A 27,217-nucleotide genomic window follows, 5' to 3' on the forward strand; every position below is an offset into this window, starting at 1 on the left:
CGGTGTCTGGACTAGCAACAACAATTGTATTTGCACCTAAATCAGATGCATGTGCAACATGAAATATCAGTCGAACATCTGCTTCCTCCTGGTCGGATGTTAGGTCACCAACAAATGCTACTGACAGACCGGTGACTTTTAAATCCTTTGTACCCATACCACCAGCAACAAACAATGTCTCACCATTGACAAGAATATCATGGGCATGCAATGCAAGGTGTTCTGTATAAAGTTTAGTCAACTCACTTTTGCTCTTAGTGCTGGTCAGTATACTTTTCCAGTCCCTGATCTGCATTTTCCAGTCCCTGATCTGCATATTTGGTTAAATTGTAACTGGCGCATGGGAAAGAGTTTCACCCCGTTTTTGGCGCGTTTGGGCCTTCAAACTGTTAGTCATATACCTATCGAAAACCACATGGATGTGTTTGATTCCATAACTACTGGCTAATACACATCTCCAAAACTCTGAAGCCATTTCCGAGTAAGTGATTTGTCTATTTGTTGAAGGTTGAAGCATTTGGACAATAGCCATCCCATCAAAGACAATACAATCAGAAGCAGCTGGGATACTGTAAATAACCTCATCTTTAACAAGACCTTCAATTTTGTCTAGGAAGTCAGATTTCTTTGTCATTGTTATGGAACCTTCATCAGTGAACAAACTAAGAGGGACTGGGGCATTTTCAAATGATAAAACCTGTTGCAAAGGCACCTTTTTGAATGTATTAATGGCTAAAAGCCGAAGATACATCTCCTCACCATTCATCTGAACAGATTTTGTGACCATTCGAACAACAGACTTAGACAGAGCCATGGTTTATATTTTAACTCGTGCCATTGGATCAAAGAATGACTTTTTTGTTGACTGATCTTCTTCAACTATGAACCTCTCACTAACAAAGGTTTGCAGCAATCGTTTGCCTGTATCATGACAATTTAAAAGGCTCTCCTCCACCTCAAGCAGGGCTGCTACTCCTGTAGCGATGTTTACTAGCTTTTCAGGGGGAGACGAAAGAGAAAACGGATCTATAAATGATTCATTCTCAAAAAGGGACAACATCTGACTAACTGCACTATTGTATGCATTTGTATGGAATGGAGTGTCTGTGTGATGTTTTGTTGATGTGGTCTGTCTGCGGTTTGCAAATGCTATGGCATACTTTGCAGTTAACGGTCTCGATAAAAACCACCGTGTTAATGCACTGTCATTGTGTGTTAACCCTATAATACCACCAGAGGAGTTGAGTGCCTTATTTTCTGTGACTTCAAGCACATAATCTATCCAGACGGCATTGAACGTGCCTTTTGTGAGTTTAGCAACAAACTGACCTTGATCGAAATTCTCTGTCTCTTTACTCTTTTGTGGAGTTTTATCAGTGTTGTTGCCACTTTCTCTTAAGTAATTACTGAGACAGGTTTTTTTGCGATGATATCTCGCTTCAACTGCAACAAGTTCACCACTACACCCAAGTAGCCTAGCATGTAATGCATGGTCATTTTTGGCTTCAGTCACTTTTAAAAGTTTGGTTATGAGTATAGAATTTTCATTTGTGGAGCCTTCCACTTATGACCACTCATTTCTATGTTTGTTGCTACATCTTTTACTACAGATAAAACAGTTCTCTTTCCAATCAAATTCTTCTTTTTTTGTGATCTGGTAAATTTGTTTGGTGTGTTGTCATTTTGTTGCTGATCAATCATGCCATTGCTATTATAGCCGTTATAAAATGGGTGCATAGACTTTGATCTGCATGCCTTATGGTAGTGAACTGCTATTTCATTGTTCCTTATCATAGACTCATACTCTACAAAATTTGCAGATATTTCATCATTTCTGCCTTTACAAGTTGTAAGCAATGAATCAAACTTCTTTGGATTAAGTGTAATTCTATTGCTCTGGAAACCTTTCTTACAAAAACAACATGTTTCTGGACTGAATATTAATTTTCTCTTTTTTGTAGTACATGGGACAGCCTCAGAAACGTCCATTATCAAACTTTCATACTGAAAATACAGTGGATATATTTGAAGGGATATAATTTACAGTTGCACCGTTTTTCATATATAGAATAGATTTATTTGCATTTCATGCATATATTGTAATATTTATACTTATTCAGCTGTCTTATACTGAACATACATGTAAACACATGTTTTTAAACCATTTTCACTCATAACATTATTGCAAATTATCAAAACAAATTGTCTAGGACCAAAGGTGCTCGTCACATTGCCTGGACACAGTAATACATTTTTTTTATCATTTTTTATATTTTTTTATTTTTTAAATATATTTATATATATATTATAATAATTTTCTTTCATGAAAAATTGTGGAATATTTTTTAAATGACATATATTCACTATTTTGACCAAAATAAATAATAAAAAATATTAAAAATAAAAAATTATGCTTGAAATCTATATATACCAATTTTCTTTCATGAAATATTGTGGAATAATTTTTTAAATGACATGTATTCACTATCTTGACCGAAATAAATAAATAATTAAAAAAAAAGAAGAAAATATGAAATAAGTATGTATTACTGTATCCAGGCAATGCGACGAGCACCTGTGTCTAGGACACTCTCAAATCAACTTTTCAAGTTTCTGATCACATAAATATTAAATAAACAATCCATCCATCTCTTAAATATTTCAACATTTTATACATGGCAAAACACACTTACTATGTTTAAGAAGGAATAAATGTTTAATATTCATTATAATTATACTCACTTTAGTGTCAAAATAGTGTCAAATGTTGAAAAAAGGCCTTTGTTTACATGTTTTTAAATTTTCCTGCCGAAAAAACTTCCACGGTGCTGATGTTAATTTTATCCCTTGAAAATGATTCTACCTGTATAAATGGCTTTTAATTTATGAAATCTTTAAATTAATATGCTTTGATCAAACATAATTATAGATGGCAGTTTTGCAACTTAACAGTCTGTTCTCTCTAGTATATTCTGAACTAAATCCTGACCTGGTCCGAATTTTAAACCACTTTAATTTACCCCACCCACCTAAAAACAGCTTTTGACAATTTATGACTTGGTGATAGATGGAAACAAATTTGTAAATTATGTATAAATGTTTATAGTTATCTTTTAATCTAAGAAATAGGTAATGGGTGCAATAAATAAAAAGATACAAATTAGAATAGTACCCTCATATGCAAAATTCTGGCAAAATTTTCACTATATATTATGAAAAAAATTGTAAATCTTTTATATTTTTACCAAGTCACATGCTGAAAAGACATAAACCATCTATATTCTTGCAAATGAGATGGAAAAATATTTAAAAATAAGATAAAAAGTTCTATTAACAAGGCAAAAAAGAGCATAGCTGATTTTCAGATTTTGGCGGCCATCTTTGTCGGCCATCTTGGACTTTCTCGGCTCGCCGCCATTTATGCCAATTTATGCCGGCAGTCTGATAAACTTCAGACCTTCCCGGTTTTTTTGGTACATAACATGAAATGTAGCAAAGGGGGCTCCGGGTCCCTGTTTTCAAAAGTGCTTAAAGTCACCCTACCATACTGAGCTACCATGACTATTAAATTATAAAGCTATGTCGGTAGTATCACGTGATAACACCGACTAGCCAATCACACATAAGGAATGAATTCTACCTGGTAGACATACCCAGTAATCTTTTTTAATGGTAAAATGCAATAAAACTGCTAAACTTAAATAAATTGTAAACTATGTGGTACTTCAATTAGTAAGTTTCAATGCATTGTACACAGTGATGCCAAGTGTATGTCATTATTCGACAATTTTATTTTTTCCGCTATTTTATTATCTGTGAGACAGTCCCCTTTAAAAGGGTTGCAACAAAGTATACGCTGAACTATTTAAACAACATATTAGACATTGAAACACTGATTTTAAATCCTCATCATCCTGTCATTGGAATGTTAAGATAACAGTGACTTTGATTGTTAAGAAATACTGCAGATCACAAGTGTTTCCATTAAACTTCTAGAGCAGTAAATATTCTGAAGTTCTGAACTATTGGCTCAGTATGTACTTGTACAAAATAAATGGCTGTGTACGGCTGTGTCATGTCAAGTAATTTATTTCTCTACATTTATTTCCGTACATACTAAAACCTTTTAACGATTTAGTACATGAAAATGATCGACTTCTTTCATATCACTTCTTTTATATATATATATATAGGTAAAGATTAAAGAAAAGTGAAACATTTCCTCTCTTGATCTGTGGTTATAGTGTAGCCCGTTGTTGAGTCATTTTAGTGCTATTAGCAGCCACCTGCTGTGATTTAATTTCTGCTCCCATTATCTGGAGTTCCTTCGATGATGCTTAATTAGTATACTATAAACTGTCAGCAGCGGGTGTTTCTTATGTAATCAACTTAGATCTGACCTATTTATAACTTTTCTCAGCGGGGGTCGTTCAGTGCGTTTGTTTGATCAAAAATTTGATGGTCAGTAACACTTACTGGCAATGACATCATACCATTTATAACTTGAGAAACAGGTACTGTAATTTAAAATTAAAAATTTATAAAGCAAAGCGACTCATTTAATATTTTATTTAAATTGTTGTACTGTTATAATAATTTATTTGTGTTAAGAACTATAAGGCAAAACAAAGATTTGGTTAAGGTTAAAACAGGCATTTTTTATAAGGCTTGATGTAAGAATATTGATATAAGAACGTTATTTTCCATTGGCGAATAGCGTTAAAGAATTCCTGTATAAAACGTAAAAATGTTTAAACTACATATTTAAAAAGATGCACTCTTATTCCCAAAGAAAATGTACCACAAGTATTAATACAGTTGTTTTAATATTTTTTAAACCAATCGGTAGGGTCGCGCCTATATGTAGGTAGGGTTTGTAAGATTTGATTGTTTTTTTTTATGTGTCATTCTTTCTCTTCAATATTTAAAATATGAAAAAAGCAAACAGTTGCTTTCAATAATAATAAAAAGTAAATATTGTGCTTAGTTTGTTATTTATAGGGTGGAGGGGACAGAGCCTTGAATCCAAATTTCGAAATTATATTTGCAACTTTTAAGTGTCCAAAAAAACAACTTTCTGAAATCCTTAAAAGATGCAGAGATCAGCTTCGTTTCAAAATTAAATTTGAACTCACTGACAGTATAAAATTACCAGATTATATATAAAAATGTGCTTTCTATAAGCCATACATTATAGGTTTAGAACCCATCATGTTAACCTTTCTCGATCACCAGAATGTTGATGATATGTGACTATACTCTGGATCAATCGCTAAGATTCGGAGAGCAAACAGAGACAATTTCAGCCAATCAGAGGCGTTTCACTGTATTCTATTAATAGATTATCTTGCAGTCGGTAAACCTTGGCGATTGACTATAGCCAATGAAAAAGAGCCTAACATAACACAACTAAAATTAGAACACCTGAAAGCAAGCGTGGCATGAGACGGCTTATCATACTTCAGGGATGATGATTCACAACATGTGTAAGGCATTTTGTACTAACACTGCGGAAAATGGTTGAATTTACGGGAAAGAACGGTCCCGTACACGGGTAGGTATAAAAGAGTGGCCGGACCGGACCAAATGCGGACCAACTGAAATCTTCGAACTGTTACGGAAATCGTTCGGAAGTTTACCTAATTTCCCGACCAAATTAAAATACGCATTGCTATGTTTCGTAGATATTTTATTATGTCAGGTTAAAATAATAATAATAATAATAATAATAATAATAATAATAATAATAATAATAATAATAATAATAATAATAATATTTATTATTATTATTAAAATAATATATAATTATAATAAAAACAATAATTAACAGATTATTACATAGTAATTAAAAAAATATACATAAGTTAATTTAATCTTTGAAAATGATTCCGTGTGAACAATATAGTCACATACATACATACATACGCACGCACGCACGCACGCACGCACGCACGCACGCACGCACGCACACACACATACATACATAAACCGAACGAATTCCGTAACAGTTCGATTTCCGTTCGTCCGCATTTGGTCCGGTCCGGCCAGTCTTTTAAACCCAACCCCATACATCTATAATAATATATACGGGCGTGTTCGACCCAGTACACCCAACGTGTACGGGACCCGTACACGAATACGTATACGGAACACCACGTGTACGGACTTCCGGTTATCCATTCCCACACCCGTGGATATACGGAGTTATCAATAAATATAAAAAATGTATTTTTTTTATATTTCTTTTACGTACTTTTGAAGAAAAACATATTTTATGCATAGCATTTTTGGCAAATATATATATATATATATATGTATGTACGGAGCCCGTACACTCGCTTGTTCGGGATGGATATATAATAATAATAATAATAATAATAATAATAATAATATTTATTATTATTATTAAAATAATATATAATTATAATAAAAACAATAATTAACAGATTATTACATAGTAATTAAAAAAATATACATAAGTTAATTTAATCTTTGAAAATGATTCCGTGTGAACAATATAGTCACATACATACATACATACGCACGCACGCACGCACGCACGCACGCACGCACGCACGCACGCACACACACATACATACATAAACCGAACGAATTCCGTAACAGTTCGATTTCCGTTCGTCCGCATTTGGTCCGGTCCGGCCAGTCTTTTAAACCCAACCCCATACATCTATAATAATATATACGGGCGTGTTCGACCCAGTACACCCAACGTGTACGGGACCCGTACACGAATACGTATACGGAACACCACGTGTACGGACTTCCGGTTATCCATTCCCACACCCGTGGATATACGGAGTTATCAATAAATATAAAAAATGTATTTTTTTTATATTTCTTTTACGTACTTTTGAAGAAAAACATATTTTATGCATAGCATTTTTGGCAAATATATATATATATATATATGTATGTACGGAGCCCGTACACTCGCTTGTTCGGGATGGATATATAATAATAATAATAATAATAATAATAATAATAATAATAATAATAATAATATAATAATAATAATAATAATAATAATAATAATAATAATAATAATAATAATAATAATAATAATAAATAATAATAATAATAATAATAATAATAATCATGATAATAATAATGATTTAGTTAGATTGTGTGTTATATTACCTTAAATAAATTTTCTTCTATTTTTCTTAAAGCGTTACTATAATACTAATGCTTTAAGAAAAATAGAATTTTCGGCAGATTGCCAAATAGTTGAGATCATTATTGTGAGATATCTTAATGACAGAAATGAACACATTGATGCCAAATTTAGCTGATTCTGATTCTGACTTAAATAAGTTAAAATTGTCAAACATGTAAGAGTGCAACTTGAAAGAGGCATCTTTATTGCAACTCCCTCATACCAATGGGTGGGTTAGGGTCAACCGCTATCAATGAAAATAAAGTTAGTAATGGGTAACAAATTATGAGAAAAGTAAGCTTACAATTAGAGCCGTTTTAAATACATTTAGGAATAAAAAAATCTGGTTTGCTGCTTCTTAAATTGGACGGACGGACGGACGGAATGACGGGCGGGCGGGCGGTCGGACGGGCGGGCGGTCTTAAGGATGGACGGACGACCAGACATGTTTTTGTCGTAAACATGTTATTTAACGGTTTCTTGCCAAAAAATAAAAAATATAAACACACATATAAATATTCAATATGGTCACAACGATTCATGGCCTATATACAAATAAAAGACAATAGTATAAGTAAGTTAAATTAAAGAACAAAAAAAGTTTCAATAAATGGAAAAAAGTAAGTTAAATTAAAGAACAAAAAAAGTTTCAATAAATGGAAAAAAGATTCATTTCAAATGCAAACTGAGATATATATTATATTAACTAATGAAGTATTATGGGAGGCTATTAATAAATGACATAATACTTGAAAGATCTAAACGATGTTATTTAGTAAGGAATTTCTTAACATAAATGCTTGATTTATTAAATTACTTAAGCTACTTAGTATGCTTACGTTTTTAGATAACAATAGTTTCGATAAACTTGTACATACCTGGGTTTCTAATGTAATATATTTTTATCATTTTTTTCTGAAGTCATTATATACAGGACATGTTATGATTTAATGATATTCATCTTCTAAATCATTAGAGTTACAAATAGTACAATAACGTTGGGCTCTATCTATTCTATTTCGGCCATATCGGCCGGTTTCAATATGCAGTTTATGAGATGATCAATAAGTTTAAATTCAGAACTTTCAATAACATGCAAACTTGAAATTAATATTCTTGTTCTTGATTTAAATAAATAACCAGTCTCTTTTCTTTTAACAGTAGCCTCTTATTTTAGATATGATCTCGGAAAGGATTTTATCATCATTCTTCAAAACAGTTATCACAATTGTCACAATTGTTTAAATTAGGTAGTTTAAATACAAGAATTAGTGAGATAAGGAAGCTGCCTTTTTATAGATTTATTTATATGTCATTACTTCAATTGATTTATAATTCGGTCATTAAAATTTCCACAGTCTGTCGAATTAATTAATTAAATTTAGAATGTGTGTGTTTTAGTTGCATTTCGTATAGTTTTATGACCCACTGGCCATGTGTTTTTATAAGCAAATGATCATGTCACTAATTGACATAACGCGGGCTGTCAGTCAAATTAGCCGGCCAATACCAGACTGACCAATCAGCGTCCAAATAAGGCGTGGCTTATCAGTTGCCCTTTGTTATCCGCCATGGTTAAGGCGCTTGGCATTTAAAGGGTAGTGCTTGGAAGAGTGGTGTACTCAGTACTGGTTCAACCCAGGAAAGTTGTATCCCGTGTATCGGTGCTTTACACCGAGCACGTTAAAGAACCAAGAGGTCTCTTCGCAAAGAGCTAGGGTAACACACCCGGATCTCTTGTATCTCACTCTGTTTCTGCGAATTGCTGTCATTCTATCTCATATCACTTATGGCATTTAAACACAATTTAACTCGTGATGGCGTCACGGCGGGGTCAAGCCATAATGCAGCCAATGGGCGCGGGCAGACTTTGATAAACTCAAATAAACAAACGACCTCCGACTATCTGCACTAGTGAGTGTGGCGGATCCGTGGTCTTGAGATAACACACTTGACTATCAATCCAGGGGTCACAGGTTCGATCCCCCGTCGCATCACTAACAAAAACTAATCGTCTTCCGGAAGGGACGTTAAATGGGGGTCCCGTGTGACAGTGCAGTACACTGGTGCACGTTAAAGAACCAGTGTAGCGTAGCTCAGTTTTACATTCTGTCTTTGCACAATGCTCCAAAAACCTAAAATGACTAACAATCTTAATGGAGCACTCGCCGAATGGGCAAGGCTCGAGTGCGAATATAAATAAGCTTACACACCCACACAGTTATGAGTTAGCTCAATCGGTAGAGTGTAAAACTCTGAATCGGACAACCCGGGTTCGGTTCCCGGGCGGACCAGGTCACTACTGTTGTGATTTGTTATGAAATCCTTTCTACGACCATTCGCAGTGTACCACTGCCCCTGGCATGTACAGAAGTTTTCAGTTCCTTGCAGAGGTGAAGGCACCAAGTACTGGTTCTGCCCAGGAGTGCTGTGCGGTGGTTGAACTGTCACTCTGGGACCCTTAAATGTGCTCACGCCGGGACCCGGAGTATAAACTACTAACACCACCACCACCTTCAGTATTGAGTGAGCTCAATCGATAGAGCGTTGGTAAAAATATAATATAAAGATAAATATAAGATAAAAACAAATCTGGCTTCTTAAAAATAATAACATCCAATTAGAAAACTTGAAATTAATTTCGATTTCAATAATCTGTTTTTAATTAGCAATCGGTCTCTAATCTTAGATATGATTGTATTTTATCAGCATTCATCAAAGCAGGTGTTACAATTTATATAATATTGTTTGAATATATTATTTGTTCATTCATACATTAATTCATGAATACATCAATTCACTCACTCACTCACTCACTCACTCACTCACTCACTCACTCACTCACTCACTCACTCACTCACTCACTCACTCACTCACTCACTCACTCACTCACTCACTCACTCACTCACTCACTCACTCACTCACTCACTCACTCACTCACTCACTCACTCACTCACTCACTCACTCACTCACTCACTCACTCACTCACTCACTCACTCACTCACTCACTCACTCACTCACTCACTCACTCACTCACTCACTCACTCACTCACTCACTCACTCACTCACTCACTCACTCACTCACTCACTCACTCACTCACTCACTCACTCACTCACTCACTCACTCACTCACTCACTCACTCACTCACTCACTCACTCACTCACTCACTCACTCACTCACTCACTCACTCACTCACTCACTCACTCACTCACTCACTCACTCACTCACTCACTCACTCACTCACTCACTCACTCACTCACTCACTCACATACCCAAACACCCACTCACCTTACTTGATTACAAAACTTTTTTATAACATGGGCGTACGGGAAAGAGTGCATTTCCGTATATCCATAGGGTACGGGAATTGTAACTTTTGGAACTTGTATATGTCCGTACATCCGTAATACGGGAAATGTACACGCCCGTATATTTTTCGTGTACAGGAATGGTATAAACCCGTACGCTCAACGTGTACGGAAGAACATAAATTCCCGTACACTCAACATGTACGGAGACCATACATGTCCATCCGCTCAAGATATACGGAGATGTATGGTACCGTACATTCATCAAAATTTTGTTAGTACCAGTCGTACATCAACCCTACCAGCATTGTCGATTTTTATTATTTATTATTATAAACATGTCGCTTTAATTTCATCAAAGGTTGTTAAAACCCACCAAAAGCATAACATTTCCTATACAACGGGACCCTTACTAACACATTGCGGTTTCCCTGCCAATGTATACCAGTGTATGATTTAAATGTTGTTCATATCATGTATGCTGTCAAATATAACACCAAATTTCCTGACTTTATTACAAAATTCAAAACCTTTATAACATGTGTGTACGGGAAAGGGTACATTACCGTATACCCATAATGTACAGGAATTGTTACTATTTCGTACACTCAGTGTGCACGGGAACTGGTTTATTTCCGAACATCCATATAATGCGGGAATTGTACAAGCCCTTATATTCATCGTGTACGGGAATAGTGTAATCTCATACTCTCAAAGTGTACGGAAGAGCATAAATTCCCGTATTTTCAACATGTATGGAGACCGTTCATGCCCGTACACTCAAGATATACGGAGATGTACCGTACATCCATCAAAATAGTATAAGTACTAGTCGTTAGTCAATCAACTCAGTATTGTCCGAATTATTTATTTTTATAATTTAGAACTCAGTCTTTTAAATTTCATCAAAAGCTATCGAAACACATTAAAGCATTAAATTTTCTACAAAGGTAATTTTTACTGACACCATCCTGTTTTTTTACGAAACAGAGATATGTTGAAGTCAATGGTATAAATGACTTTCATATTAAATGTGCTATCAAATTAAACCCCCAAAGACCTAAATTGGCTACAGAATTCATTGTTTGTTTTTTTGTTACAACACGGATGTACGGGTTACTGCATGCCCATACATCGAATCCCGTATACTCAAGATGTGCGAGTTTTATGAATATAACACCCGTATACTCAACATCCCGTACACTTACCGTACAAATTGGATGTACGGGTTTCAGTATATTCCCGTATATTAAACCATTTTCCGCAGTGTAACATCTTCAATCCGTTTAAGTTAGTCCAATATAGCCAAAAGACATTCGGAGCTCCTCGGCCATTTTTATCGAAAGAGATTTACGTTATTCTGATCAATCGTTTAAGACATTCGAGAGGACAATGAGAGGGAAATACTTATGATTAACACCTTTATTGTTTAAGGGATTTTCATAAGTAACTAAGCTTGATTGGTTATAATTTGGCGATTATCTCGTAATTACTTTTTAATATCAAATATGTATTTCTAGAAATGGAACTTGATTTTGATATTTTAAATATTTATTTTTAATAACTCCGTCAGAGACGTTAATTGTGTCAAAGTCAATTTAAAGAACACCCGCACAATATTGTCCCGTATAGTTCCGAAAAAAATACAATTATATTGACCTTGAGTGTTCATTGTATTGACTTCTGCCTAGTTTAAGGAATATTTGCCATGATAATCCACTGCCGTGCATCTTCTTAATATTACACTGGTGTCACAGTAGGGGCCATTTCCTGTGTATTTGTTAATTGGCTCCGGGCCTTTTGTCCCTATTACCATCTAACAGAATCGTAGTGTTGAAGAGGACAATGTTGTGGGAATTAGTGTTACAAGTTCGATTTTGACTTGTAAAAATAGTCCTCACAATTTCGAGTCATTGAGGTCTGAGAATATCATACAAATTTGCTTAAATAAACTGGTTATAATATGCATTTTAATATTGGGGGGATATCGTCCGTTTTTTCACTAAGACGGGGGGGGGGGGGGCTATCTTCCGGGAGAGCTATGGTCCTAGGGGCTAATGTCTGGGGGGCAATCATCCGGGGGGATATTATCCGTACCTCCGGTTGAGTAGTGCAGCTTCACCGAGCCCGAGCCACACTGTCTTAGCGGAACGTGCATTTGACCAGCTTGTGGTATTAGCTGACATAACTGCGAGTCGCTGTTTAAGTGCCGACAAAGTTTTATCGTTCAAATGACTCAAGTCAAATTAAGATGTTAAAAGTTGGTTCTTTATTAATTCCCCTTTTACGTTTAATTGTCACGTCCGGCTATTGATATAATATACCAATATTATTTAATAGAGGAAGAAGTACAAAGATCCTAGTTAATTCTCTAAGTGTTTCCATTACAAAGGGTCTTTTCTTGTATATGTCAAATTTGGGAGTAGTCGGTCCCTGCTAAAATTAAAATGAAATATGGAATCATTGTTGTGACTCGGAGACCTATGCATATCCCTGATTAGAAATAAGAGATGTCTAGTTGGTTTGGTTTTGGTTATTTTAAATGCAAAACAGGCATTGCCTTTTGAAGCACACACTAGTTGACTATATGTGTCAATATATGAGCATACTTTCTTAACATGCACTAGTTCACAAAGCCAAAAGTAACGCCGAATCATTGATATCCTCATTAACATTGTTATTATTTATGGCCTTTCTCAACTAAATGTTTGCATTGGTGGGCCGCTCATGAAAAAAAAACCTGCCGTAATCAAAATTTTACCAAATAAGCTAAATCAGTAAAATCTTTTTTTTCTTACTCCTATTTGTATTCCTATAAACAGCTGAAATAAAAAACAATTATATACTATTGTATTATAGTAAATATATTTTATTATATTCATAGTAAAAACGCAGCAGCTAGCTGCCAGCAGCACAGCAGCTAGCTGCTGTTGCTGCTAGCAGCTTGCTGCTATGCTGCTGTGCTGCTAACTTCACTCACATTAATAAACCCAGGGTCCCGTTTTAGTTAGATATCTTAGTCGTAAACCGCACGCTGCTTAAAGTGACACTCTCATTCAAAATCAATACATACACATGTATAACAAACATCAATTTTGAGTGATAAATCTTTAACTGCATACTAAATAACGAATTTATGGAAACTATTAATTACTGATAACAAGATAGTAGCCGTGTATTTAATAGCTTAAAACGTATTTTTTTTTTAAATGATTGGTGAGTGCTGAAAGATTTACTTCTATCGTCTCATATGGTAGAAATATCGTTTTTTTCTGCACCTTTCTTTCAAATTAAACTCGGTATCTTTTATAAGAAGCATTGTTTTCGACATTTATTCGATCTTTTTGTATACAATTGTATTTATCATGGAAAATCTTTTTTAGGAGTAAGAGTGCATCTTTTAGAGTGCTCCTGTACACCCGTAAATACGGACAGAATGCGTAAAATGACTTAGTATACGATACTTTTTTTATCTTTTTTAAAACGCGGCCCCTTTTTTACCTGTTCGTTCAATTCTGTGTCCGCCTTGACCACGGACACCGTGATGTTCCCGAACGACCGCGAACGCACGACTCCATTAACTAAAACGTAACATTTATAAAAAGCACACAAAACAATCAAACAAAAAATGGAATCACTTAAATGCACAACCGAAGAACTGGTGGTTGATTCGCTGTCTGACATGGTGAACGCCGCCTATCTGCTCAGCTTATGACGTCAGTATGCCCACATTCGGGTCAGAGAGTGAGACGCTACAAAGAAAGAATTATTTATACAGTAAATAATACATGTATTTCTGTTTACCTGGACCCGTTTCAATTAAGATGGTAAGACTTAAAGCTGCACTCTCACAGATAGACTATTTTTACAAAAAAAAAATTCTTGGAAAGAGCAAATGTTTGCGTAAAAATCTGCAAACAAATGATATAAAATTGCTGACCAAAAATTAAGATCGTAAATTTTCTTATTTCCTTTCGAAAATTAATGTTTAATGAAAAAAATTAAAAATGCATAAACATCAATTTTTAAACTTAAATAAAAAAAATCTGCGATCAGCAGTCTTATATAACTGATGTCCATGCATTTTCGCAAAAATTGACTTGTTCTTAGACAAAAAAATGTTGTCAAAACGTTCAATCTGTGAGAGTGCAGCTTCAAGATAGAATTTTCAGGCCTAATCCCGTTTTTTAAGTCAGCTGCGTTTTAATAAAATTGTCGTAAGGACATTCAAAACTTTCGCATAGATTCTGGATTTAACTGACCGCTTTAAAACTCTGCAGTTACATTTATTTGACTTACAAACAACCTCATTTGCTGTCACATTGTAAACGAACGAGCCCTTCTTAGTAATTTAGATTCAGGTCATCTAACTACTCAGTGTGGACATACCACGTGATTTGTGACGTCACATTTGGTTATAACATGAAGCAAAAGACAGCTCGATTCGGAAAGGATTATTGCTGTAACTTAGGATTATTGCCTACATACAGGCATGTACTTAATGAATAATAACTTATTTCGATACATGTGTTCTGCTTGCTTCCTATATATATTTTCAGTAAATCCGGAGATTGACTCGAGGTCAGAATCCAAATCGTTCTGCACATCTGGCTAACCATTCGGCTTTCTAGCTCACGCCGAAGTCCAGCTGACTGATTTCAATACTAGATGTGCTGCAAACCTATTGTGTTTCTTTGCTATTTTACCATTCAATTATTTTGATGTTGCTTTGTGTGTTTTTTTTCACTGGTAAGGCTCTGACGATTAAAATATCAATCATACCGTAGCAGCTGACTATTCAGAGGGATTATTATACCCCTTTCTCAGCATATTCTATTGCTCGGCGATTGGCAACTCTCAAATAACATTTTATAGACAATTTGTGGTATTTAAATAGATTGGTCGGATCTGATCATAGATAGACCATGACAGAACCGTTGATATTTTACCGACATTTTGTCCGAGCCTTGCCCATTATTTCCCAAACATAAGATATAGACAATGAAAATAAAATAAATATTGAAAAGGCTATGTTTTTCTTTAATGCTATAATGGGTAATAGAATATCCACTACGGGCTTGCCCTTGTTGATGTTCCGCTTCTGATCTTAAGTATACCAATAAACAAATATGGACTGTTCGATTTTACCAATGTTTGTTGCCGATAACCTTTCTTTTACACCAAATACTCATGGGCAGAAGATTATACATTTTTTATTATGATTTATTTTGGGCTCGGTTGTGATGAAAAGGGACAGCTTATACACCCTTGTGTCGATTTCCTGGTTAGCGAGAATAGCGACCTATACTCAGGCCATATTATTTCAGTTTCTTTGTGAATATTTCAGCTAAGTGAATATTGCATAATTTTTACCAACCATTATTTAAAATACCCTTTACATTTTATCAAACTTATTCATATGCATATATTAATAACTAATTAGACCATTTTCTTCCTTGTTTTTATATTTTATGAACAAACATTGATAGTTTTCTTTAAAATCAACTTGCAAAAATGCAATTTTCCCACTAAGGTGAAAATGTTTACTAAAATGTTTTATGAATATTGCCCCTGGGGTCTATTTTGACAGGTTGTTAGAAGGTTTCCCAGGTGGGGATCATACTCACAACCTGGGTGAGTGCGGACACCTATATCACTAGATCACTCTCACCCTCTAATTCTTAATCATGGTGACTAAATATTTAGAATGTAAATACATGGATTTATCCCATTTTATTTTGAAGTGTGAAATCAGGCGGGCAAAAGAGCATATTCCATGGGGTGTCCTAGCTGGCTTCTTTTTAAATTTGCAATTGACCCTCCATCGTTCATACAGCATAAACAGTCTCAAAAAGGCTAACAATCCTTAACATTACATTTTTTGTTGTATTTCATTCAAACTTTACAAAATTGTAGAGTACCATTTAAATGAATATCCACTTGCCAGCATAAAATTCATTCACAGCATCACACTTGATGCTTAACTCTGCCTTATTTGGATTTTTGATAAGTACCTCCTTACTTACCCATTACATTTCTTAATAATTAGATTTCAATTAATTTTTGTGTCAAAATGATATTTTGTTGCAATACTCTATATACCAACTGAAAAGTTGTCAGATTTATTGTATACAAAATATACAGAATTGTATACCAAATAACAAAAATGTATATTTTTGAAGAGAAGATCATTTTATATTTTTAGTTTTATTTTCAAAGTTAAAGTCCATAGCATACAAGAAAGCTTGTGAAATTTATCTATCTGCTATAGTGTGCACAAAACTCTGAACATACATACATGTACAAGTAATGATCCTGAATAATACTCTTTTCTGAGCAAAAACGAGAAAATGCATATTATAAGCTCCTGTGACTGAGCTAAGGAATTCAAACTCTAACAACCTGGTTATATCAATAAGTAAAATGCATATTAAATGGCATGTAATTTATGTATATAATAATAACCTCTGATAGCACAATGAGCAGAGTATTTTTTGCCATGACATGGTCGGAATAAAAAAAGGATGTTTAAAAAATACAAATATATCACAGACATTTGAAGTAACTTTGGTACTTCTTGAAAATAGTCATAGTACTTTGGAAGAGAAAAGATGATGTAACAGTGCTATCAAAATGAAGAGTTTAACTAAGTCAACATAGTGTGATTTTAAAGAGTGAGACATATACTATGAAAACAATAATCATTTTTAAAAGGCACACACTGATTTCACTAGTCACAATCAAGGAGATTATAGGACAATTGTTTGTCTCAGTGCAACAATGAATATTGTGATATATAATACAGAGAGAGCACCAAGGGCAGTGATTTTGAACAGTCTTACGTGCAAGTCTAGACTCAGACTCAGAAAAGTGCTTTTTATGAAATCCCAAAGAATCACTTTCATTCTAAAAAAATTACAATAATAAATGTGCATAATTGTACAATTTTGAATAGTAAAAAAATCATGCACTTTTTCCAACACCCAAGTGGAAAGAGAGTTTCAATGTAATGGAGATTTGCAATGTTCATAATTACTAATATGAACCTAAAGCTATTGAATTTTATGCCTGGAAATAACGCTACCAAACAATACACACTAAATTACAGGCCATCCTTAAAAAAATCCTGTTTGCAAAAGCCCTAATGGTCACTAGATGCCGTATTTGGTATTAGACGAAACAATTTCTGTAGTTCCCTTGTCAAATGTTAAGCTGATACATAGTCGCGAAAACTCCCACCAACCAACCCTGAATCTAGCCCAGGGGCGAATCCAGGATTTGATGTTCGGGGGGCGGGGGGCGTGTCTTAGGGGCGTTACCTTTTGACTTTTACCCCTCCCTCAGACCCAAACTTTATTTGGTATAAAGCGTTGGCAGGGGGGGTTGGGGGTGTTCCCTCAAGTAAATTTTAACAATTTCTAGTCCGAAATGGTGCGTTTTTGGAGTATTTTATTACTCTTTTCCCCCTATATTGAAAGAATTAGTTTTTTTCTTGGGGGTGGGAGGGGGGGGGGGGGGGAGAGAGGGCGTGCCGATTGCGCCCCAGCCCTGGATCTGCTAGTGTGGCCATTGCGAACACAATATTTGTTTAGGATGGCCTAATACTTCAGTCTTTTTATTGGCAACCAGTGATCTTTCTTGGTGCAATTTACTGGCTTTTTAATAGTTAAAACATGTTTTATTCGCTATTATATCACTAATTTGTCACTCTCTCTTTTATGAATTAATTCCCCATTTTGTGGGTACCAAGTGGCAACGAAATTCGCAAATCACTTCACTGGCATCGTAGATTCATCAAACGCGGTCGTACGAAATTAGATACTCCGGATACACGAGGTTGCTGTCGTAAACGACAAACTCCCGGAATATAAACTGTTCTTCCTCCACAACGCTGTGGAATCGCTTTTCGTGGTCGCACGTGTCAGATAGGCACGCAGTTTCCGTGCACGGTGGCCGCTTTAGTTTCCTGCATTTATTCACTAGGTGGATGTTCCCCAAGCAGGCCCGAACCAGAAACATCTTCAGGCCCGTCTTTGTGCGATTATCTTTAAGATCTAAGGGAACAAGGTCACATGTATATTTAAAACTCAGGATGTGGCCAAGATCTTTTAAAGGGACAAGACACCAGATGATAACAAGTGCAAGAAAAAAAGAAAACTGTCAGAAGTTTACATAGAATTGATATCTTTGTGTACAACACATTAACCCTTATTTACTAATGTAACATTTTTTCAATTCAAATTTTATTTGTAAAGAAAGGCGGCCTCCGGCCCATATACAACACATACAATACAAAGCATAAACTCTTTAGAGTTGTGATTCCTTAATGACATTCATTTTTCCTTATCTCGTTGTTTCATTATTACATTTACAAAGAATGCTATATTTTTTATTCGGTCATCGTTTAGACTTTGCAAAAGATTTATGAAGTTTTGGAAGTCTTGCCTACCCGTGTACCATTTATAGATATAAAATTGCCTTTCTTGCCTGAATTTGTTACATTGAAAGAATACATGAAATTCATCTTCTACACATCTGATATCAAAATTAATTAAGCAATATCTACACAGTCTATTTTCCCTTTTCGATACCCAAATGTCGACCAGTCTCAATAAAAAAATATGACTAGAACATCGGAATCTCGCTAACGATTTCCTCACATAAAATGGTAGATTAATACATACATATTTTTCTGGATTTAACAAAGTTAACACCCCGCTAACGACACATGCTCCTTTTGCAGTGTTTGCATATTTTTCCTAATCGAAAATTACTGGGTTTATAAACCACGTAAATCCCAGTTATTTTTTAAAAAAAAAGCTTCGGCTTATGCATCTGTATTAATCACGTGACTCACATTCTAAATATACACACTATTAACTGGGAAACCATGACGTGCTATTTTCAAATGGGTAAACTCAGCTGAGACAGCGGAAAAATAGTCATTGAACCATGTAAATTAATGTATTATCGGCCTCATTCAAGCTCTTAGTGACAAATCTAGGCTTGCTTTGTGGAAACAATGTTGATGTCGATTTTGGTACCATCTGATGTCTAGTTCCTTTATTACAATCATAAATTCTACAGCAGTGGAGTGAAAATAGAAGCTTGGTTCTTATAATCACCTTTCACATACCTTGTTTAAAATATAAATTAATAAAGTCATAATTAAATTAAGAACACAGAAATTCTTAAAATAAGTTTAAATCACAAGTTTAAATATACCTGTATACTGATCGGCCTTGGTCGAACTCTCCGCCAAGTAGATCGCCTGTCCGAGTACCGCGTGCCCCTGGGCCAGTCGGGGATCCAGCCCCTGCGTGACGACGCCATTTATCCGGTCCTCCTTCGTCCCGTGGAACAGGTACCCCTCATTCACTTCCGGTAGAAGCCGCCCGAGCCGCCAGTCTTCATCCATGAGTTTCTCAATCTCGGAGAGGCCATTCTTTGATTTCAAGTCGGTGAGGTTTTGAAAGAGGTTAGCTGATTTGAAAAATGTGTACAATTGAAACTCGTTACCACGAAGTCGTCGACATGATGAGAAAAACTTACAGATATGGATACATGTATAAGACATTATAAACATCGAAATGCAGTATGTCGAAATCATACGGACATGGAGCAAAAGGGCTAAGAAATTTAGAAACACGTATATTTATTAGGTTCGGGTTAATGGTCTGTGATGAAAGGCCCTTGTCTCTCACCAAGGAAGCTAATGGATTTAAAGGCATATAGGTTGATGAAAACGTGTGTTTTTTAGTTCTTATGCATTATCATGTTTAACTCATTTGACTTTTAATAATAATGATTAAAACACAAACCATATAATTTAGGTACATATTAAACAATATTAGCCTTATAAATGTGTATTTTTAACCAATATACATGTATAGCTTTGTGGCCTCAACTTCCCCAGATAGATAAAAAAGGGCCAAATCATATGTATTTTTTTATCATTATTTAATGGGTTGAACACGAAAATGCATAAAAAATGGCATCGAGCCTTTAATGTCCTATTTAACCATAACAAGCCAGGCGCGTAAATGCCTACACAGGAGTACGCGGCTGAATCCACATGATTCTGGCAAAAAAGCAGCCAAAGTTTCAGTATGCGTACTTGAATACATGATCCTAAAACTGTCCATTTTCCAGTACTAAATAAAGAACAACAGAACGCCCAGAATGAACCAGATTGCACCATGGTTTTCGAAATTTTCTGAGGCGGCATGCCCCCGAACCCACTACCCCTAGCACAATTATGAATCCACATGAATAGAGGGCTAGCTACGCCCCTGCAAGCACTTAAGAAGGTCTCCCTTCGGCAGTAATGATTTCTACGCTGAAAACAGACTCGAAAGTATTATATATACTTTTGATCCGTTTTAATATTTTGACACGATCCATTTTTCCCTGAATGAACGAAATAATGATATGATTTAGTTTATGTATGAAGCTAAAAGAGCGAAAGTACCTTCGGTGGCTTCATGCAGGAGGATTTGGCGTCTGTGTGTATATTGCTCAAACAAAGTTAGGTTTTCTATTCGTTCAATTTTGTTCACTTTAAGACCAGTGCAGCCGAGATCCGTCAAGCCCTGTGCGTCATGTCCGTGACCAACTTTTCCCTGCCTCCATGTCTTCCGAATAAATCTTTCTATGATACTGAACGTCGGTCTGTCGACTCCTTTTAGAGTATACATGTCATTTCCTGAAACCATAGAGCATGGTGCAAGTTAGATTTTAACCTACTTTTTCATCCAATGAAATTCAATTGTTTTTAAGAATTAAATATTTGCAGCCTATTTGACATGACGTCATAATTTGGTTCCCTGCCTGCAGAAAACTTGTTATAATATGAATCAGTTTAAAAACATATTTGGCCAAATATTAATGACTAAGAATAGCTCTCTGTTTCGCTCGTTCCGCCCATCTTAATCATAAAGCTTCTACCAAATATGTTCTTACTATAACACAGTGTTATCACACGAGTGGCTCCAAGACTTGACAAGAGAGTAGGCGAAATTGGGTGCGCAACTTATGATGTTCGCCCCTTGGACCCCAGGAACCATAAAATACATTGCTATAAACGGGTAGGTGATACTACCCTAAGAACATTTGGGCTTATTTTAGTCTGAAACAGTGCATTCTGGTGAGGTTTTTGTTACACACATTTTTCTATTTCCCCAGTCCGCTTGATCCCTTAGTCAAAGTGTATCATAATTGTTTACTTCGTTAGTGTTTGTGCTAAGATTCATTGTACAGATTAGTTTGAATTGGCGCTACATATGTATTTACAAATCATTTGTTGCCCTACTTGATTGAATTGAAGAGCTCTGTTATTCAATGAGTGCTGAAAGCAACAATTGAATTGTTGCTAGCAATAATTATATTATGATAGCAACACATAGTAACAAACGTCTTCAAATAAATTAAAGAGGTCTTCAATTGATGCGACGCTATTTAGTTGCTTGCCTTTATTCCGGACCTTCCAATCTTTCACAGAGAGGTTTGAGGTGAAGTTTGTCCAGTAAGCTGGGGGATGTTCCTCCTCTTGGTAGCGGTAGCTGCAGTATTCGGGGGTCATGCGCTCCGGAAGTGGCGTCATGCGTGAGGGAAGCGACTCCGCCCCACCACGACTTGACGAGCTTAGTTCCCGTTGATATGGCTGTAAGAATAGTTCATGGACGTATTGTAAAATGGAAACATACAACAAGCCATTTAAATTTAAAAAATCCACGATATGAATAAAACCAGCAAACATTTTCGTTCTTTAAAAACAGGATCATGAATGAATTTTCTGTCCATGGGCGGGTCCTGGAATTGACGTTAAAGGAGCGCAACCATTTGACAAGTGCCGCTACCTCAAAACCGATTGTATATGACATAAACTATTTGCATCGGGGTTGTGGTTACTCCCGAGGTCGAGAAATCTTTTTAAAATTTGTAGTTGGAAGTAGTGCATTATTAGCGTATTGCATTACTTTTGTGTTTCCCATATTAAAAGTCTTAAAATAACGAAAATGCTAAAGGCAGACCAATGCCAAACTATAAGTAAATAAGTGATTTAATACTTCAACGACTCAAAGTTTAAGCACATGTACAAAACAGGACCAATATATATATACAATATATATAGTGATGTATTTAAGTATAATTCACATTGCAAGTCATAAATTGTGTTTAAAAGTCAAATATCTTACAGCTATCAAAGAAATCAGAATAAAACAAAGATTCAGTTACAACCCTTTTGCGCAAAAAATGCATTTTGAAATATCTTCAAATGTTCTTGCGGAACGGTTGTAACTGACTGTTTAACTAATACATCTCTTTTTGAAATTGAATCCAAGGTGATTTTACAATTTATTCATGAAAAGTACACACAATTAAAACTATAACAAAATCTAGGTGTGAAATTGATGGGAACTTAGTAAAAACAGTTTTTATGCTCTCTCTAATTACGGTCTAATTTTAGAAATGTCAGTTACTACCGTTTTTTGCGCTAAACCTGCGATATTCGTACCATATATAATAAAGAGCCATGCTGTAAATACCTTAAGATTTCTCATCAAACTCGACGAAACGCCTTGAACAACAATGACGACTTTCTCGACTGATGTTCTGCGTGTACTACGGACGAAATCCTGTATCGCGGAGATGGTGTAGTGTGCCGCTAGATCCGGTGGAAAGGCCAGGTATCCCGTCCCCAGCGGCGGCAGACTGAGCGACTTGTGTCCGTCCTTGGAGGCTTGGTCAAGACATGCGCGTATCAATGTTGTGTATAACTGTAGGAATGAATAAAGTTACTGTATTACTTGTGAATATCACTTAAAGATGCACTCTTACTCCCTAATAAGATTTACCACAATGTATACAATTGTTTTGATATACAAGAAAGGATGATTAAATGTCGAAAACAATGGTTCTTATGATGAATCTGAATGAAAACACGGTATTTCTACCTTATGAGACTGTAGTAAATAACTGTAAATCTTTTAGCATTCACCAATCATTTAATATTTTATGTTTCAGCTATCAAAAACACGGTTAAAATCCCATTATCTGTACATACTATTTTCCATAAATGCATTATTTAGTAAGTACATTGTAGTTAAAAGGACTGTACACCAGATTGGCACCAAAAAAAGTAACGAATCTCAGGACAATTATCTAATAGAATGTTTTACGCTTTGATATCATAATTGTAAAAAAAAGTACCAAAATGTAAAAAAAAAAATGTATCGGAGACCGGGTTCGAACCCGTGTCGCCAAAATTGCAGTCCAGCGTCGTATCCACTGAGCTACGACGGCTTACTCTAATTCGGTGACATACTTAAGCTATACACCTACCTCGGTAATATCACTTGATAACACCGACTAGCCAATCACGCATAAGGAATGAATTCTACCTGGTAGACATACCCAATAATCTTTTTTAATGGGAAAATACGAAATAACGACTATACTTAAATAAATTGTAAACTATGTGGTAGTTCAGTTAGTAAGTTTCAATGCATTGTACACATCGCTGCCAAGTTTATGTCAGTTTTCGACAATTTTCTCTTTTTTTCGCTATTTTATCATACGGAGTACAGCCCCTTTAAAGGTGTAACACTCAAAATTTATGTTTGTTATATATGTGTATGTATTGATTTTGAATAAGAGTGTCACTTTGAAGTGCATCGAGCGACCAGGTTTGCTAGGAGTAGGGTTGGGAAATTGCCAAGTCTCCCGTCCTAAGGGGCGACAGGCTGGGCGATGTTATTCCGGATCATGTTCATAGTAATCTTGTTACCCAACCCAATTACGTGATGGCTAGTACAACTATCTTCATTGAAAAAAATGTCGGTGGTGGTGGGGTATTCTGCAACAAACCTCTTGAGGGGATTTCTCCCCTTCCGACCGCTTATCATATCTCGGTATGGCACCACAATATATTGCTCTGCATCCTATGTTCCCCGGCCCGAGGACCGCCACCTGCCCGTGCTGAATGCCGCGGGGATAGCGGGTCTGTGCGTCCGTCTGCAGCCCTGGGCCCGCTGCCTCCAGGATTGTCTTGCTTAGTGTGCCGGCACTGAAGTCCAACCGTCGCGTGCATGACGTCATAATCACGTCGGTCTGCAATCGAGAACAAGAACGGATTTTAATATCGGAAGTATCCGTGAAGGATGAAACGAGCAGTCTCTTCTATCGTTTTGCTAAAAGTGTCCGGCTAAAGTCCAGTTCTTGACGCCAATATAAAGTCCATCTACAACGGAACAGGTCTGTATTTGAAATTAGAACGAACCGGGAAACTATCGCCCTATATCCATTCTCAATACTTTATCAAAGATATTTGAACGACATATTGCGTCTCAGTTGCAAATGTTTTTTAAGAGAACGGATATTATACACAAAAATCAGTCGGGTTTCCGTCCAAATCACTCATGTCAGACTGCATTAACCCATCTTATAGATACATGGTTAAAGGGTATAGACAGTGGTGATTATGTAGGGGCCATTTATCTCGATCTCCGAAAAGCATTTGACTTAGCTGACCATGAAATACTCTTACACAAACTTTAATTTTATCACTTCACAGAAAGGTCTATGAAGTTATTTAGGTCCTATCTGACTAACAGGATGCAGTTTGTGAAAGGGAACAACATTAATTCTGAGAAAATGAAAACTATGTCGGGTGTCCCTCAAGGATCAATACTCGGTCCCTTACTTTTTCTAATATACATCAATGATATGCCTTTAATTTCTTCCAATTCATGTATTGACTTATATGCAGATGATTCCACGTTATAAAAAATAGGTCCAAGTATATTGAGCATTCAATCAGATCTACAAAAAAGTCTTACTAGTGTGAACTGTTGGTGTAAGACAAATAATATGTCAATCCATCCATCAAAAACCAAATGTATGATTCTATGTACTAATTATAAGGCAAAACATGCATTGCAACTTGAACTATCAATAGATGGATTGTCAGTAGAAAACGTGAAATGTCAAAAGGTCCTCGGGGTGCATGTTGATCAGACATTGTCATGGCATACACATGTTAAGACTGTAGTGAATAAGCTTAATTCAAAATTGGCACTTCTAAGAAGAATAGCATATTATCTAACATACGAGATGAAATTATTGTATTATAATGCATATATCATGTCAAACATGGAGTACTGTTGTAGTGTCTTGGGACTTACACATTCCTCAGATACCACACAAATCACTAATATTCAGAAAAGAGCGATTAAGCTAATAATGAAGTCGGGAACTAGCCACTGTGGAAACATATTCAAACAGTCAGGGTTGCTATCTTTTGAAGACAGGTGCTATAATCAACTTTCACTACTTGTTTTCAAAAGCATGAAATGTTTGACTCCTTCGTACTTCACAGAATTGTTAACATTTGCCAAAAATGAGCACTATAGCTTGCGTTCTTCAGAAAACAAGGATCTTTTTGTTGTTAAACCTAGAACAAACTATATCAAAAGTACATTTGCCTATAAAGCAATGAAAATTTGGAATTCTCTTCCTACATACATTAAATGTAAAGATAAGCTACCAGCCTTTAAACATGCATTAAAAGGCTACTTATTGGCAGAATAATTTTATCACATGAAAAACAATCTTGACACTTTATTTAATTCACATTATAATAATAAGTTTATTGTTTACATGAATTGTGAATTGTGTTAATGTACGTATATGACATTCTTGCAACAACTTGTAATGGATAATACCAAATATGTAAATGTTGAAAATATATTGATTTAATGTGGTTTTACTGAATATATCTACATTATTTAAAGTATGAAATTATTGTAATTTATAATCATCATATTAAACTGAGTTGTGTTTGTCGAAGAAATGTATGATAGTGATAGTGTGTTTGTATGTTTTTTTATGTTGCTTAATATGTCACTTAGTATATGTGTTTTTGTAATACTTTTTGTGTGAAGGCCATGCTGGAAATAAGTAGTATGTCTTTAATGATTGTACACTTAGAATGTAACCTTCGTTAAATAAAGTTATTATTATTATTATTATTGTCGGAAGTTGCTGTACTACCGCATTTCACGTGAATATCAGGCCCGTCCATCTGTACGCACTCGGGGCTCATAGTCTAAAATAAACTGGGAGGGACCCTGCGCTTAAGTCCAACAGTCGCGTACATGACGTAATGTTCACGTCGGTCTGAAAAAACACAACGACAACAACACAAATCCGTCCGAGTAGGATGTCAACGAGGTAGGAGTAAGTCAGCTGCAGGCCGGGACTCACAGCAAACACTACCATACTATTTAATGTCCAAGTGCTAAAAACTAAGCGTCGACGATGTACTGTCAGTCTGGTGTCATTTTCATGTCCAGGGGGCGTAACTAGCACTCTATATATGTGGATTTATAATTTTGTTAAGGGCGTAAGGGGGCATGCCCCCTCAGAAATTTTTGAAAGCCATGGTGCAATCTAGTGCATTCTGGGCGTTCTTCTTTTCTATTCTCTAGTACTGGAAAATAGACAGTTTTAGGATCATGTGGTCAAGTACGCATACTGCAACCTTGGCTGATTGTTTTGGTCAGGGTCATGTGGAATCAGGCGCGTACTTGCGTACAGGCAGCTACACGCCTGACGTCTGCCTGAAATTGAAAAGTTAGAATAAAATAAACATTTGCAGTTTTGCCACTTGAGTTTGAACTCAAACTTTAGATTGTCCGTAAGTCTGGCCTCTGACCCATCCGGTCGAAG

General features: G+C 35.7%; 1 protein-coding gene across 2 annotated transcripts in view; it reads right to left on the reverse strand.

The window, feature by feature from the left end:
* LOC128227676 (protein mono-ADP-ribosyltransferase PARP15-like) overlaps positions 1 to 27,217 on the reverse strand; it is a 46,355-nt gene that overhangs the window by 12,735 nt on the left and 6,403 nt on the right. The window contains exons 7-12 of one of the 2 annotated variants that reach the window (XM_052938421.1): positions 24,356 to 24,598; positions 23,035 to 23,265; positions 21,956 to 22,148; positions 20,958 to 21,191; positions 19,712 to 19,969; positions 16,359 to 18,540 (exon numbers count right to left, since the gene is read on the reverse strand). In XM_052938421.1, coding sequence (XP_052794381.1) covers positions 18,281 to 18,540; positions 19,712 to 19,969; positions 20,958 to 21,191; positions 21,956 to 22,148; positions 23,035 to 23,265; positions 24,356 to 24,598 — 1,419 coding nt within the window. In that variant the 3' untranslated portion in view covers positions 16,359 to 18,280. Of the gene's footprint in view, positions 1 to 16,358; positions 18,541 to 19,711; positions 19,970 to 20,957; positions 21,192 to 21,955; positions 22,149 to 23,034; positions 23,266 to 24,355; positions 24,599 to 27,217 lie in introns of those variants that run through there. The other variant, XM_052938422.1, reaches the window with a different exon arrangement.

The sequence above is a fragment of the Mya arenaria genome, chromosome 3 (assembly GCF_026914265.1).
Source record: "Mya arenaria isolate MELC-2E11 chromosome 3, ASM2691426v1".
Taxonomy (NCBI): Eukaryota; Metazoa; Mollusca; class Bivalvia; order Myida; family Myidae; genus Mya; species Mya arenaria.